The sequence below is a fragment of the Symphalangus syndactylus genome, chromosome 2, assembly GCF_028878055.3.
Source record: "Symphalangus syndactylus isolate Jambi chromosome 2, NHGRI_mSymSyn1-v2.1_pri, whole genome shotgun sequence".
NCBI lineage: Eukaryota > Metazoa > Chordata > Mammalia > Primates > Hylobatidae > Symphalangus > Symphalangus syndactylus.
In genome coordinates, this window is record NC_072424.2 from 46,571,230 (window position 1) to 46,588,193 (window position 16,964).

The following is a 16,964-nucleotide window of genomic DNA, read 5'->3' on the forward strand; positions in this document are numbered from 1 at the left end:
TCACTATTTCTGGGTAGCATCCTTATACTTGTCCTCAGGATGCTGAGGCTTTTACTGCCCCTTTAGCGCCTACTTGACAACATACTGGAAGAGTTGTTTCATTCACACACCTTCTTTCTCACAGTCACAGAGTTAGCCCTATACAGTTGTTCCTAGGTTTGCATAAGGGATTGGTTCTAGGACCCCCCTCAGATACCAAAATCCATGGATGATCAAGTCCCTGATATAAAATGATGTAACCTATGTGCATCCTCCCATATACTTTGAATTGTCTCTAGATTACTTATAATACCTAGTACAATGTAAATGCTATATAAATAGTCATTGTCTACTGTAGTTTTAAAATTTGTATTATTGTTACTGTTATTTTTGTTTTAAAATATATTCTAGGCTGGGCATGGTGGCTCACGCCTGTAATCCCAGCACTTTGGGAGGCCGAGGCAGGTAGATCACCTGAGGTCAAGAGTTTGAGACCAGCCTGACCAACATGGTGAAACCCCATCTCTACTAAAAAAAAGAAAAAAATCAGCCAGGTGTGGTGGCACACCCTAGCTACTCAGGAGGCTGAGGCAGGAGAATTGCTTGAACCTGGGAGGTGGAGGTTTCAGTGGACTGAGATTGTGCCACTGCACTCCAGCCTGGGCGACAGAGCAAGACTCCATCTCAAAAAAAAAAAATGTTTTCTATTTGAGATTGGCTGACCCTGCCTTGCAGACTCAGAACCCGCAGATATGGAGGACCAGTTTTGTGTAGAGAGAGGAAATTTATATTGAATTAGGACAGAATTCTAATTTCATCTATTCTCAAAAATAATTATTAAAGAAACAAAGATAATTTTAAAATGGTCGTTTTATTTATACTCTCTTTCCACAAAATATTTGAATTAGCTTATAAAGTATGATATTACAATGAAGTAAGTGTGTGTGTATATATATATATATATATATATATATATATATATATATATATATATAAAAATCAGGACCAGAAAATATATCCAAACAAAGAGTAAGTCCAGAAGGATAGAACATGGATATCAGGACCTGAGGTCTGGAGAAACAGGTCTAGTGTGAGAATGGGCTTAGATTTCAGAGAGAAACCAGAGTGTGAGTGCAACTTTTCATACAGATAGTACCACAATATTATTTTTTGCTTAGTATATAGAGTGTGTTGATATTGTTCTATGTTGATTAATTCTGCATCTATGTTGATTAATTCTGCAGAGGTGACAGCTCTGAGCAACTGTTTTCTGGTGGCAGCTGGGAAATGTAGGTTTCGTGTATAGGGTTAATCAACATTGTGTCTTGAGCCCTCTTCCTGTATTTTTACCTAATCTACAATGCCAAGCATAAAGGAATGGGTTGTGTGCAATGTGATGAAGTGAGGTTGGGGGTTGGGGAGTGGGCAGAAAAGGCAGTAGGCAATAATGAAAGCTCTCAGCAGGAAGGTTTGAGATCTTTTGCAGAGTTCTTTTGAGCAGTGGTAACCTACAGCTATTGATAAAAGGCTGTATTTCCCGTCTCAATTAATTGAGCATGAAAGCAGACCACTGGATACTACACAAGAATAGTTTTCATTTTTAAAATAAAGTGATCTGTGATCAAACGCAATTAACATAAAGTGATTGGAATTACCTTACCAGGTCCCAAAGCTGCCTTAACTGCTTTATTAAGAATGAGATTAGAAGAGAGATTATGTGTAGAAAAAGATACATCTGTGTGTGTGTGTGTATGTGTGTGTCATTAGAATCTTTGTTCTCACAGTGTCAGGAAATTATTGTGTATTAAATGAAAAAATTAGTAAAAGGCAGTAGGTCCTCATGAAGACATTTAAAAGTAATGCTTTATGGTATTAGTGAATCTGCCTTTGTAATAAATGTCAAGGGAATGATAATTTAGTCAAACAGACCAAAATTTACACGGAAAGAACTGCATTTTTTTTTTTTTTTTTGGAAACGGAGTCTCACTCTGCCGCCCAGGCTGGAGTGCAGTGGCGTGGTCTCGGCACACTGCAAGCTCCGCCTACCGGGTTCACACCATTCTCCTGCCTCAGCCTCCTGAGTAGCTTGGGACCACAGGTGCCCGCCACCATGCCTGGCTAATTTTTTGTACTTTTAATAGAAACGGGGTTTCACTGCGTTAGCCAGGATGGTCTCAATCTCCTGACCTCGTGATCTGCCCACCTCGGCCTCCCAAAATGCTGGGATTACAGGTGTGAGCCACAGCGCCCAGCCAGAACTGCATATTTTTTTCATGCAATAAAGGTGGAGCGAATGTCTACATGTGAACAGTATTGTAAACAGGTCCAAGTTTTCAGGGTCTGGGGAAGAAATGGAGATTTTGTGATTTTGTGTCTTCTGGCTAACTGGTGAGGGCAACAGTGTCATAAAAGGCAAAAAGTGGCCGGGCGCAGTGGCTCGATCCCATAATCCCAGCACTTTGGGAGGCTGAGGTGGGCGGATCCCTTGAGGTCAAGAGTTTGAGACCACCCTGGCCAACATGGCGAAACCCTGTCTCTGCTAAAAAATACAAAAATTACCCAGGTGTGGTGGCAGGTGCCTGTAATTCCAACTATTCAGGAGGCTGAGGCACGAGAATCACTTGAACCCAGGAGACGGAGGTTGCAGTGAGCCGAGATCATGCCACTGTACTCCAGCCTGGGCAATAAAGCAATACTCTGTCTCAAATAATAATAATAAAGGCAAAAAGTTAGGTGAGGGTGAAATTCGTAGCAATCTTAAAGAATGTGTAGATTGGCCAGGTGCGGTGGCTCGTGCCTGTAATCCTAATACTTTGGGAGGCGGAAGTGGGTAGATCCCCTTAGGTCAAGAGTTTGAGACCAGCTGGCCAACATGGTGAAACCTTGTCTCTACTAAAAATACAAAAATTAACCGGCCGTGGTCACAGGCACCTGTAATCTCAGCTACTTGGGCCAAGGCAGGAGAATTCTCTTGAACCCGGGGAGTGGAGGTTGCATGAGCCGAGATTGTGCCACTTCACTCCAGCCTGGGCAAAAAGGGGAAACTCCATCTCCAAAAAAAAAGTGTAGACTGTTTCTAACTGAGCAATTCCAGTTTTAAAGTTAATTCAAAATGTTTTGAAAGTATAATTGCCACAGGTGCTACCTTTCAAGTGGAAGTACTCCTGGCTATAAGCCAAGCCACATAAGAAATTTTCCCATATGTTTCCTCGCATTAAGTGTTGATGTCTGAGCAAGGGGGAAATGAACAATTCCGTTAATACTAAGGAAATGAAAAGTCAACTTTTTTGTTTTCTTAGTCATTGGTGGAGGGGAGGGGGAATGGCATGTTCCTTGAGGACAGATACTAGGTTCCCTTTCTGCACCCAGCCCGCTTCTCAGAGCATATTGGCTACTTGCCTAACTGGTTGGTTTTGAGGCAGTGCAAAATTTGCCTTCTGGTGTGGGAGGATGTTTTTGTGTTTTTGTTTTGTTTAAGCTATTCTTTGATGATGTTTTAAGGTTTCGTATATAAAACCATATACATAAAGGCTCATGTTTTAAGGTTAAAATTCTAAAGAAATACCTTATTTTTTACTTGTGATAAAATAGTATAAACTATGGGCACTAAGTCAGAGTCCCAGTTAAGAAAAATGACCAAATAGAAATATGCCATAAAGATTTTTCTACTTTTAAAAAAGTTTACTTAAACTTTGAAGCTTGCTTTTATTTAACCAGCCTCATTTGTCAAAGTCGGATAAATCCAAAAGAGGTAACTCTCTCTCTCTTTTTTTTTTCCTGAGACAGTCTTGCTCTGTCACCAGGCTGCAGTGCAGTGGTGTGATCTCGGCTCACTGCAACCTCTACCTGCTGGGTTCAAGCGATTCTCATGCCTCAGCTTCCTGAGTAGCTGGGACTACAGGCGTGAGCCACTACACCCAGCTAATTTTTGTATTTTCAGTAGAGACAGGGTTTCACCATGTTGGCCAGGCTGATCTCGAACTCCTGACCTTAAGGGATCCACTTGCCTCGGCCTCCCAAGGTGCTGGGATTATAGGCGTGAGCCACCATGCCCAGCCAGAGAGTACTTTGTGCTTTATTGTTATCTTTGGTAATTCTATGCTAACTTGCTACATGTTCATCTGTATTAAATCATATTGCTGAAAGATATGTTTGAATTTTGGAGGGTGATGAGAATTAAAAAGTCAGACATGGAGAATTTTTAGAAAATACTCCTGATATACTTTAGATGAACTCTTAAAACAGAGTGGTGTACTGTGACACGTTGTAAACAGTCTCTATCATGTGTTAAAATGAATCTGATTCAAAATGCGGACTCTGTCTCTAAAAGCCTGCCTTAAAATAAAAAAAACACAGGCAGAGGTGGTTTCTGATGGTTTCATGGTATATGTCATATGTCTAGAGTGCTGAGTACAGTACCTGTAAGTAGATTCCCCAAGAGTTCTATTGAAAGGTACTTAATGCAGATTACATTAACTAATTAACTGGATTTTGCTTGGGTCATGTTCATTGTGAAATGCACAAATCAGTGGGTTTGTCTTTAGTCATCTTATTCTCATTTGGGGTTGATGGAAATGAAGTAAGGACCAAGTAAACGACTTTTTTTCAGGTGCAAATTCGACCATGGAACCTAAGTGACAGTGACTTTGTAATGGATGGTTCTCAGCCTTTGGACCCCAGAAAAACTATCTTTGTTGGGGGAGTTCCACGACCCCTTCGAGCTGGTGAGTGGAAATAGTAACACCACAACAACAAAACCAACAACAACAAAATTCCCAATGCCTTTAGTCTTAAATATTTTCTAGATTTCCAGTCAGCTATACATAGTCTCCAAAAAAGAAGGCTGTCATCATTTTCACTGAGCTTTTTCAGGATTAAAGGTTTTCTCCCAAAATTCTCTATTTTGTTATGGTACAAAAGTGAATTTCATTAAACACTTATGTTGAGAAAATGAATTATATTTAGTGCTTTCCTATTTAATCGCTTATATAAAAAATAATAACACATTTGGCAATGTGCATTTTTATGCCAGTCAGCATTGTTATGTATGACAGAAATCTGTCTTTTTAAAAGCTCCCCTGTTTTTTCTTTTTAAGTTCCTTTCCAGTGATGAAATAATTGTGCTGCTGGATTTGAGCAGAATCATAATTTACTGGAGAGTTTGAAGTATTGTTGAACTGATGGCTTCAATACATATTTAAATCCAAAGACAAATCCAATCAGCTGTACATCAGCCTCCTAATAACCAGTATTAATGCCAGTGGAGCATAACAAAATTATTTCTAAGATCTAAGTTTTTGAAGCACTTAGAATAATTAAGTTTTTTTTTTTAAAGTAAGACAAAAAATGTTACTGTTGCCACTGTGAAAGTACACTTCTTTTGTGTTATTTATATGCACATAGACTTAGTTCTACCTAAAATTAAAACAAAAAGCAGAGATCATTAAAATCATGTTGTGAAACAGAATTATAAAATGTAACCTAACGTTATTTAGCTGTATGACTTTCAAGACTTAATTCTGAAAGTTCCTCAACATTTGTAACATGTTTATCCAAATCCCAACTCCAGCCTACACCTAAAAGATAACTTTAGACCTATATAAAGACATTCATAATTTCATTTTGAAGGACTTTTAAACATATTTGTTCTGATTGGGTCTTATTTTCTTCATTCTAATGGAAAACTGTCAAACAAAAGATAGAAAGCAAAACAGCAGAGATGCTCCCCTTTTATTTGCAGTCGGAGAATAAAGTCTAAGAAGGGCTAATTCAAACGTGAAAAGCATTATAAGAGGGGGGCAAATGCAGCCCTTTGTAAACTGTGCTTTAAAAAAAATGGTGGAAGTGTTGTGGAATATTTCTGACTTTTTCTAACTAGTGTTATATTTAGGAGCAGAGAGGGACAGAAATCCTTTTTCTTATTTTACAAATGGATAATCATTGCTAGTATTCTAGCTATTCCTTTTGCAACTAACTACAAGCACAAATTAGTTTTTTTGTTTGTTTGTTTGAGACAGAGTCTCACTCTGTCGCCCAGGCTGGAGTACAGTGGCACAATCTCGGCTCACTGCAACCTCCGCCTCCCAGGTTCAAGTGATTCTCCAGCCTCAGTCTCCCAAGTAGTTGGGACTACAGGTGTGTGCCACCACACCTGGCTAATTTTTGTATTTCTAGTAGAAACAGGGTTTTGCCGTGTTGGTCAGGCTGGTCTCAAACTCCTGACCTCAGGTGATCCGCCCACCTCAGCCTCCCAAATTAGCTGGGATTACAGGCGTGAGCCACCACCCCTGGCCACAAATTAGTTTTTATGTTCTAGCCCCTTTCCTTTTTTTCCTAGATAGGAATCTGAAAAAATATTCTGAAAAAGCCCTATAGTTATAAAAATAATAGAACTGGCTGTAACTTCTTATGTCTATCTAAGTCACAGACATACAAGTTTATACATTAAACTTCAATTTGTATTATTCACTCTTTATTCTTCCTGTTTTAATGATTTGGAAGGATAGGTAAGGGCCTATGTATCATTTTTCTTCTGTAAATCCTGTGAAGATACCTTTTCCAAACTTGCTGTATGATCACACCAACACTGCAAGAAGTGAACCCCTGGACATGAAATTATATTCTTTAACATTTGGTATCTGCAAGATGCCACAAGTTCTAGGATTAAACAAGAATTATATTTAGTTGTCTAGTAAGAAACAGGATTTTGTGTTCCCTGACTAGATACTATATTATACCTTTCACAATTTGAAGTTCCTTTTTTTTTTTTTGAGACGGAGTCTCGCTCTGTCACCCAGGCTGGAGTGCAATGGCATGATCTCAGCTCACTGCACCCTCCACCTCCCGGGTTCAAGCGATTCTCCTGCCTCAGCTTCACAAGTAGTTGGGACTACAGGCGCACACCACCATGCCCGGCTGTTTTGTATTTTTGGTAGAGACAGTGTTTCATCATGTTGGCCAGGCTGGTCTCAAACTCCTGACCTCATGATCCGCCCACCTCGGCCTCCCAAAGTGCTGGGATTACAGGTGTGAGCCACCGTGCCCAGCTGAAGTTCTCTTTTTCAACTAAGCTAAAATTTTTTGTTTTAAAATGTTTTGTTTTTATAGTTATGTGGATAGTAATCTAAAATCACTTGTATTATTGATAGTGTTCCTCCCATGCCAACACTTCCCTTAAGCATAGCTAGTTTCTAGGTGGCAAAGTAATCTATATTATTGTCTTAGAATTTTACCATTCATCCCAAGACTTCTAGTTTAGAGGGCCATGTTATCAAGACAAAAAGTTAACATCTGCAACTTTTACCTATAATCCTAGGAATTGGGTTTCTTTGAAACACACTGAGCTTTGGGAACTGATGTATACCTTGGAATAGAAGACGTTTTTTAAAGGAATTCATTGTGACTTTGCTAGACAAGCTGAAGTTGAGTACAGTACAGTTCACTTGAACGATAAACATTTATTGAGCATCTACTGTATTACTGGCACTGAGAAAGTATGTGTCATGCAAAACTGAATATCCCACTATCATGTTAAAGAGGTAATCATATACAGAGAGTCAAAAGATTTCGGAAGAAAACAAATGTATTTACAGAATGTGAACTCAGAATTAATTGGAGACCAGATTATATTCTTTAACATGATTCTCAAATTTGGTTTTGAAATACTTTAGACCATTTTTTATTATTTCCAAGGGACATTCTAGTTATGGAATTTTGGAAAATCTAAAACTATTTTAAGCATTTTGTGTAGACTGATCCTGGACTAGATATGGGTGTGCCTACTCAACAGGTGAGATTTTAGATGTCCAGGTGGATTTTTACCTTATTCAGGGCCAAAACATATTCCTTAATATGTCACAGTGACTAAAATGTTATCACTGAAGTGTTACTCCTTTGGATCTTGTGAGTTTTTTTTTTTTAATCTTTGATATTTCCTCATTGTAAGACAAGGACCAATATCACTGATAGTTATTCTGAATACAGGCCTTATCCCTTTAAACAAAAATATACAAACACCTCTAAAGAAAAAAGGCAACCTGTTTTAAGCAGTATTGTCCTGAGTTTCTGGTTGTTTGATAAACCTTCCTTTTAAAAACTCAGGTTGGACCAGCCTGGGCAACATGGTGAAACCCTGTCCCTACAATAAATACAAAAATTAGCCAGGCATGGTGGCATGTGCCTGTAGTCCCAGCTACTTGTGGGGCTGAGGCAGGAGAATCACTTGAGCCCAGGGAGCTCGGGGCTGCAGTGAGCTGAGATTGCATCAGTGCACTTTAGCCTGGGTGACAGTAAGACCTTATCTCAAAAAAAAAAAAAAAAAAAATAGGTTGGAAAAAATCACAGTCCTAGAAAGGAAAAGCAAAGCAAAGCTGAAAATGGGAAAATATCAGTGGAAAATTTAGATGAGCTTACTCATTGCCTGATTGTGGGTTTCTCTATGTCAAATAATACACATTCTTACTGTCTCTTCCTTTCATCACTCCCATTGGTGACAATAGCAAGCCATCGATGGTTTGCCTGAAGTCTCCTGGTGTTCATCAGATCTTGTTTTCTTTCTACTCCCCACCTCACCCTACCCTCACATTAGGAAAGCCTGTAAGTAGACTCACCGTGCCACCATGTGGCTAAAGCTCGCATATTCTTCAGAGTCAGTACAGGGTAATGGGCAGTGTGATTCTCCTCCGGCTGCCACCTGGAAGTACAACATGTTGCCACTATGCTTCATTCACGTAATGTGAATCTCCATACAGAAATAGCCCTGTTGCATATTTCTGTGGCATTAGGACCTCTCCAGAATGCATACCTCTTCACTCTGACGGAAAATAAGTGCCAGACTTGGGGGTTATGATATCACCAGGAAAAAGTAGAGAGTGAGGTATGTGGTCTCTGTACTCTTCCCCAGTTGATTAACATGAGTATTCCTCTGATCCCAGATTTCTTGGTTTTGGCATCTGATGGAAGGACTGCCCCAGTGACCAAGCTTTTGGATCCATTCATTCCCAACCTTGATCAGGCTGGAAAAACTTTCAGTCTTTCTCATTAGAAGCATATGAACTGTTCTTGACTTCGTGACTTCCTTAGGCCCTGCAAACAGATCAATCTTGAGAGAGTGCTCATCTGAATCCCCACAGCCTACTGTTTTCTCGTTCATCTTTTGGTCCTATCTTTCCTAACAATTGCTCTGATAATTCCTTCCTTTCTTTTTTTCCCCTACTAATATTCTGTGATGAATCCTGAAATTTCTTTCTCTGCCTTTCCCCACCTGCCCTGACTGTTGTGAGGATGGTTTTTCTGTGGGAGGTAAAAATTTGTGAAGTAAATATTCAGAGATATATGGCATATCTAGAGAACATATATCCTGAATTTTTCTAAGATCATTTATTTCAGACATTTTGTATAAACATTTGATAGTTCACATGTATTAGAAACCATATCCTGATTTGTGATTTAGGAAACAGGAGTATTATAACCCTATCCTTTATTGTTGTTTTATGATATGATTGCAGGCAGAAACCATCCTGTATCAAGTTTTTCAACAGTAGAAGCTTTTTCACCTTGTCCTCAGTTCAGTATGGGTTGTCCCGGATAAACTCCAGATTTGGCATACTGACTCGATTAACTGTATTACCTTTAGAGATAAGGATTTTTCTAATGTTAGTATGTGTTTGTGTCCTCCCTCTGAACCAAAAGCAAACCCTCATCCAAAGCTGATGTCAAACTTTGCCATATATGTGGCAGGCTGTGTGATGTTAGTATAAAACCAAAATAACACTGTGATGAATTGATACTTACAGAGCAGAAAACCAGGCCAACTTAAATGTTAAGCAGAGATTCACAGGGTGGGAGCAGGGCAAGAACCCTGGACAAAACTAAACATTTGAATACTATTCTGTCCTCAGCAGTGTGCCCAGAGCTCTCATGGATGTTTAATTCTCACAATGACCCTGCGAGATTATAAGTGGTAGACTGCGCTTTCGAGATGATGAAGCAGAGTTCAGATAGAGTAATTGGTCTTTCTCAGGTTGAAAGAAAGATACTTTATTAAGCTGAGATCTGAGATGTTGTCTCAGTAACAGTAGTAACAATCTACTTGGTACCAGTGCACTCTGTCTGATTTAGTTCATTGTTCATACCATCTATTTGAAAATATTCTTAACTTCCCAACATATCTGATGCAGAGCAGAAGCTTATGAGCACATTTCTTCCACTTGAAGTGTGTGAATTGCCCTTGAACCAACTTGACAATTGTGGTAAACCTAGAAAGTCCTCATCAAGTTTAATCTTCCTTTCTTTCAGAAGTCAAGACCTCTTTGATATCTTAAGGTGCCCTATGCCTCTTGCCTATCTGTCTTGTCCTTATTTCCAAAGAGAAGAAATATGAATTATAGATTCACAGTTTAGAATCTGTAAAGATGAATGTGTTATTTTCCTCTGGAATCCTCATGTCTACTCTATCTCATTTGGCTGTCCACTATCTCAGACTCACATGTTGCCTTAGCTGGCTTTGAAATGTATTATAATTAAATGATATAAATAGGGCCCTGAGGTGAAGCAGGGCTGGGAGGAGTCATCATGGGTTTCCTCTCTGGTGAACTAAAGACGCTTTCACATCTTTGTAAAGAATCAGGAGCAGGCCAAGTGCGGGGGCTCACGCCTGTAATCCCAGCACTTTGGGGGGCCAAGGCAGGTGGATTACCTGATGTCAGGAGTTCAAGACCAGCCTGGCCAATATGGCAAAACCCCATCTCTACTAAAAATATAAAAATTAGTTGGGCGTGGTGACTGCACACCTATAATCCCAGCTACTTGGGAGGCTGAGGCAGGAGAATTGCTTGAACCTGGGAGGTGGAGGTTGCAGTGAGCCGAGATCGCGTCACTGCACTCCAGCCTGAGCGACAGAGCGAGATTCCATCTCAAAAAAAAAAAAGAGAGAAAAAGAATCAGGAGCAAATCCAAGGAACCATAATTGAAGCTTATATTCAAATTCAGAGATGTAGTCATCACAATCCAAAGGAATCCATGGGGATGCTATGCTCCACATTGCTGCAGTATTCTAGTTTGCCCCTCCAGTCTGTGGCACAGTGACGCTCATCACAAGAGCCAGCACATGGATTAGACTCATTGTGTTGCTGCTACCATGGAAGTTGTTCATGAGACAACTTAAGTTGTCTTAGGATCACAGAGCATCTTATCCAAAGTGTGGTATACCCTTGAACCATAGCTATTAGACCTGCCGTCTTCCCACCATGACCAGACAGACCCATGAGCACTGTCTGGATGGGAAAGAAAATAAAAAGTGGTTTGGAAAGTCTTGACTTCCTTGTGGACTATATACCTATTTTCACCTCTGTGTGAACTCTGGATTCCTTCACCTCTATGCCCTGCTCTGCTACCCTCATTTTCCTCAGGTTAAATGTTAAGAACATCCTCCTGGGAGCTACTTTGTCTCTGCCCTCTGCAGAGGATGGTTTCAAATGAGGACTAGAAATTCTGTTTAGTACTTAAATGAGTTCAGCCTGCAGGAAGTGTGCTGAATGAAGACTCACTGGTTGAGCAAAAGACCAAATACAAACAGCAGTTGTTTGACTATTGTTTATTTCTCTTCAAGGGTGGTCATAGCATTAGACTTTCTGTAGTTAAAATACAGATGAGGCCGGGCGCGGTGGCTCACGCCTGTAATCCCAGCACTTTGGGAGGTCGAGGCGGGCAGATCACGAGGTCAGGAGATCGAGACCATCCTGACTAATACGGTGAAACCCAGTCTTTACTAAAAATACAAAAAATTAGCCAGGCGTGGTGGCGGGCGCCTGTAGTCCCAGCTACTCGGGAGGCTGAGGCAGGAGAATGGTGTGAACCCAGGAGGCAGAGCTTGCAGTGAGCCGAGATTGCACCACCGCACTCCAGCCTGGGCAACAGAGTGAGACTCTGTCTCAAAAATAAGTAAATAAATAAATAAAAAATAAAATACAGATGAGGGTAGAGAGGGAGATGGGAAATTTTCATACTCTTCTCCCGAAAACCTCTTCTTAAGTCACCTTGGTTTCTTCTAGCTTCTCAACAAATTGCCCTTCACTTAAGTGAGACCTAATCAACTCAAATGTCTGCAGACTTTTTGGTGGCCAAAAAAGCAACTACATGTAAGTTCATAAATGGAAATTATTTATTTATAATTAGTTTTCATAAGAGCATAAGCAGATGAGGGTTTCTGTTTCCTATCAAAAGTACTTAACTGCCAGCAACATCAGTCATGATCTAATCCTTGGAATGTGCAGATGATTTCAAGCAGATAGATTCACAAAGTAATGGAATGTTTGTGCTTCTCTGGCATTAGGAGATCCTGAAGATTTTTTTTTTTTTTTTTTTTTTTTTTTTTTTGAGACAGAGTCTTGCTCTTTCGCCTGTGCTGGAGTGCAGTGGTGCGATCTCGGCTCACTGCAAGCTCCGGCTCCCAGGTTCACGCCGTTCTCTTGCCTCAGCCTCCCGGCATCTGCCACCATGCCCAGCTAATTTTTTGTATTTTTAGTAGAGATGGGGTTTCACGGTGTTAGCCAGGATGGTCTCGATCTCCTGACCTCGTGATCCGCCCACCTTGGCCTCCCAAAGTGCTGGGATTATAGGCGTGAGCCACCGCGCTTGGAGATCCTGAAGATTTTTTGGAGACCACTGTGGTGTAGAAAAATCTGTGGTTACAGTAACTCTCCTGCTTAGCTGGAGTTTCAAGCTTACCACTCATGTGCCTTCTTTCTAAATCAGGCACTTTATTGAGTCCTTCCTGTCGTGGAAGACAAGTGCCATTCAATTCCTTTCCAGCGTTCTTTTCCTGGCCATTCACCAGGCTTAGAGATTGTTCCCTCTCTTATTTCACTACAGAGGAAGCCTTGTCTTTTGAAAATTAGTATTTAATTTACAGGGTCCTGAGGTTACTTATTTCACTAAACCCATTCAACCAATAAGGGAAATTCATTAATGACTGCAATTAACAATTAATTCTGCCTTCAGTTTCTTGGTCTCTGTTACTGCAGTAACATTAGCCATATGAGGAGATTCTCAAACCATCAGAGGTTGTTGGGATGAAGTATAAGGACCTCTAATATTCAGGGTATGCACACAATTCCTGTTACATTGTTTGAATGAATGTGATTCCTGGATCCTGCCCCAAGACTGCAGTCAGCATCTACTTGGCTTTAACGGACAATTCTCCCTTGGCTGATATGGCTTAGTAATTCTGACCATAGTGGTATAATTGAGATAACTTTCTGCTGCTCTGTCTTTAATAGCACTTACTCTTTGGCTTAGTTATTACTAGCTTATTTTTTCACCATCTGAAAATTACTTGTTGGTTGTAGGTTGTCCTTCCTATTAAAAATAGGCACTGGTATGTAAAGAACTTTTGGAGAAGTGTAAAGATAGCCTCTCTGATGTAGCAACACAGTTTTTCTTACTGCCTCAGCAGTTTTCATAGTAAAGAAACCAGTAATGCTTGGCTTTCCTTTTGTTCATAGACATCTAGTGGAGTTCTTATACTGTTCAGCCCTTCACCCTTTGTACATTCTGCAGAACTCTTCTAGAAGAGAAGAATTGTGCTGCTCTCCATCTCCCCAGATACTGATTCCTGTGGAGCTCTACTATGTGATGATCTTTGCACACTGGCTGTGGCCCAGATCATTGTCTGTCTTCCCTGTCTTCTCCTTTCCAAATACCATACATAGGTGTTGAAACAGGTTCTTGGGTCACTTCCCAGGGGTAGTGCTGAGTCTTTTGGACTTATACTATGTGAGTAGCCTAAAAGGAATGGTCATACCTGGAGAAGGTGCTGTCCACTATCAAGTAAACAATTACCTTCAGACAATCTGGTATGTAGGTAAGTGCTACATGTTTTTCTAATGGTACCTTTATTGTTTTGTAACTATACCAATATAAAGGCATACTTAGGCCACGCATGGTGGTTCATGCCTGTAATCCCAGCACTTTGGGAGGCCAAGGCTGGCGGATCACTTGAGGTCAGGAGTTCAAGACCAGCCTGGCCAACATGGTGAAACCCCATCTCTACTAAAAATACAAAAAATTAGCCAAGTGTGGTGGTACATGCCTGTAATCCCAGCTACTCGGGAGGCTGAGGCAGGAGAATCACTTGAACCTGGGAGGTTGTAGTGAGCCGAGATCACACCACTGCACTCCAGCCTGGGCGACAGAGCGAGACTCTGTCTCAGTAAACAGACTAACAAACAAACAAACAAAGGCATATTTAGAAGAAATGTGACAAGGAGTACAGGCCAGACCTCTGGATCTGTAGCAAGGTACAACATGGGTATGTTTTTACTATTTGTGTAGCACCTTAGTGCTCTGTGGTAGGTTGTAAGTGCTCAGTAAATGTTTATTGTGGCTATTATCATTACTAGTATTATTATTTAGAATTCAGTGGGAAAGGTTAGTATGGAGAGTTCACAGTTGGGTTAGAATATACTCTAAAATCTTTATTTTTTTAAATTGTGGAGATTTACTTTAAGGCTATAAACAAATTGTCTCTACTTAAAACAAGCAGTTAGTTAATCCTTTCTATCGCTTAGTCCTGATATAGTAGTGTGACACTAGTAATTGCTTTTAGTCTTAGAGGTTAGTAAGTAGGACTGTTTCTTATTAACTTGTCAGGGCAGCATGAAATGCCTTGCCTACCCAGGGCGCATTCCATTGGACTAAGCAGTTAGAAATTAGAACAGGATTACTGGTAGTTCATTTCTTCTATACTACTGCTAAAGTTCTGATTATATAAATTCTTGTGTGTATGTTGTAAATTCCTAATTTTTTTCCATTTTATTTCAAAACACCCAATGAGGACCTTCCCTACTTGAGTTGTAAGACTGGTGTGGACATTTTTCATGATACTTAACATGGGTTTTCCTTTTCTTAATTACATTGCATGATATCTAAATAATTCTTCCTTCTCCTGGGCAAGAGTACCTCCCAGATATTTATACACATCCATGTTTTGTTTTTTTTGCAGTTGAACTGGCAATGATCATGGACCGTTTATACGGTGGTGTCTGCTATGCTGGCATTGATACGGACCCAGAGCTGAAGTACCCCAAAGGTGCTGGCCGCGTGGCATTCTCCAATCAGCAGAGTTACATTGCAGCCATCAGCGCTCGTTTTGTGCAGCTTCAGCACAATGACATTGACAAACGGGTAAGCACCTACTTAGGGTGAAACTGCTATGGGAGAGAAAACAAGTTTGTTCTGTGGTTTCCTGGGAAGAAAGGCACCTTATGATCATAAGTGATCAGCTCTACCTTGCATAGCGTTAGTCCATAAATCCATCTAGGCTGCCTGAAAAAGAGAACACTGTTGATATTTAAGGCATTAAGGAATCTTCTGCCTCACCCATCCCCAGAGTGATGTTACACTTATGAAAATAATCCAGGCCGGGCGCGGTGGCTCACGCCTGTAATCCCAGCACTTTGGGAGGCCGAGTCGGGCGGATCACGAGGTCAGGAGATCGAGACCATCCTGGCTAACACGGTGAAACCCTGTCTCTACTAAAAATACAAAAAATTAGCCGGGCACAGTGGCAGGCGCCTGTAGTCCCAGCTACTCGGGAGGCTGAGGCAGGAGAATGGCGTGAACCGGGGAGGCAGAAATTGCAGTGAGCCGAGATTGCGCCACTGCACTCCAGCCTGGGCGACAGAGTGAGACTCTGCCTCAAAAAAAAAAAAAAAAAAAAAGAAAAGAAAATAATCCTGCAAAATTTAGCATACCAAACTAGTGCTGTTCAGAAGATGACACTGACAGTATGTTAGCAGAGGTGGAGAGCTAGTGACCTGCTTGACCTACTTGACCTACATAGTGCTCTTAAACAACAAAGAAACTTAGATTAACATTTAAACATTCAGGAGTATGTATGAGATGTTGATCTTCTGGTTTGAAAATTGCCAAATGGCTGGGCACGGTGGCTCATCCCTGTAATCCCAGCACTTTGGGAGGCCGAGGCAGGTGGATCATGAATGAGGAGATCGAGACCAAACCATCCTGGCTAACACGGTGAAACCCCGTCTCTACTAAAATACAAAAAAAATTAGGTAGGAGTAGTAGCAGACGCCTGTAATCCCAGCTACTCGGGAGGCTGAGGCAGGAGAATGGCGTGAACCTGGGAGGTGGAGCTTGCAGTGAGCTGAGATCGCGCCACTGCACTCCAGCCTGGGCGACAGAGCGAGACTCCGTCTAAAAAAAAAAGAAATCTGCAAGATCATAGATTGTGGCAATCATTGGAGTCAAATAGCTGCTTTTCCCTTCAGTCTCCTCTTCAACTCATTCTGTTTCTCCTGCTTACACCATATATGCATATGCATTACCTGCCACGCTGTTCATTGGTGTTACCTGCCTGCCCTCTAGAGACATTAAGAGTGCTACTTCTGATGTAAAGAGGAAGCATGAAGTAGAATTTTAGGCAGTTGGTGTACTTAATGGTTTTGCAGATTGGCATGAGTTTAAATTCCTTGAATCCCAGCTTTGCCACTGTTTGGAAGCTTAGGGGTATGGAAGGCAGTAAGAGCCAATCTGGACCCTGTATTAATAAATGAAAACAGCATGTAGTGCTTCTTTAAAAAAGCACCAAGTCTTCTTTTTTTTTTTTTTTGAGATGGAGTTTTGCTCAGTCACCCAGGCTGGAGTGCAGTGGCGCAATCTTGTCTCACTGCAACCTCTGCCTCCTGAGTTCATGCCATTCTCCTGCCTCAGCCTCCCGAGTAGCTGGGACTACAGACACCCACCATGACGCCCGGCTAATTTTTTTTTCTTTGTATTTTTAGTAGAGACGGGGTTTCACCATGTTAGCCAGGATGGTCTCGATCTCCTGACCTCGTGATCCACCCGCCTCGGCCTCCCAAAGTGCTGGGATTACAGGCGTGAGCCACCACGCCCGGCCGAGCACCAAGTCGTGAACACCTGCCTGTGCAACTGTTCAGTGACTATTAATTCTTCTAGTAAAGAAT

At 41.1% G+C, this 16,964-nt stretch overlaps 1 protein-coding gene across 11 annotated transcripts in view; it reads left to right on the forward strand.

Moving 5' to 3' along the window:
* The window catches only part of CPEB3 (cytoplasmic polyadenylation element binding protein 3), a 249,785-nt gene that overhangs the window by 195,958 nt on the left and 36,863 nt on the right, over positions 1-16,964 (forward strand). For all 11 annotated transcript variants that reach the window (XM_063629959.1, XM_055255505.2, XM_055255549.2 and 8 more), the window contains 2 exons: positions 4,589-4,703; positions 14,981-15,162. In XM_063629959.1, the coding sequence (XP_063486029.1) occupies positions 4,589-4,703; positions 14,981-15,162 (297 nt within the window). The remainder of the gene's footprint in view (positions 1-4,588; positions 4,704-14,980; positions 15,163-16,964) is intronic.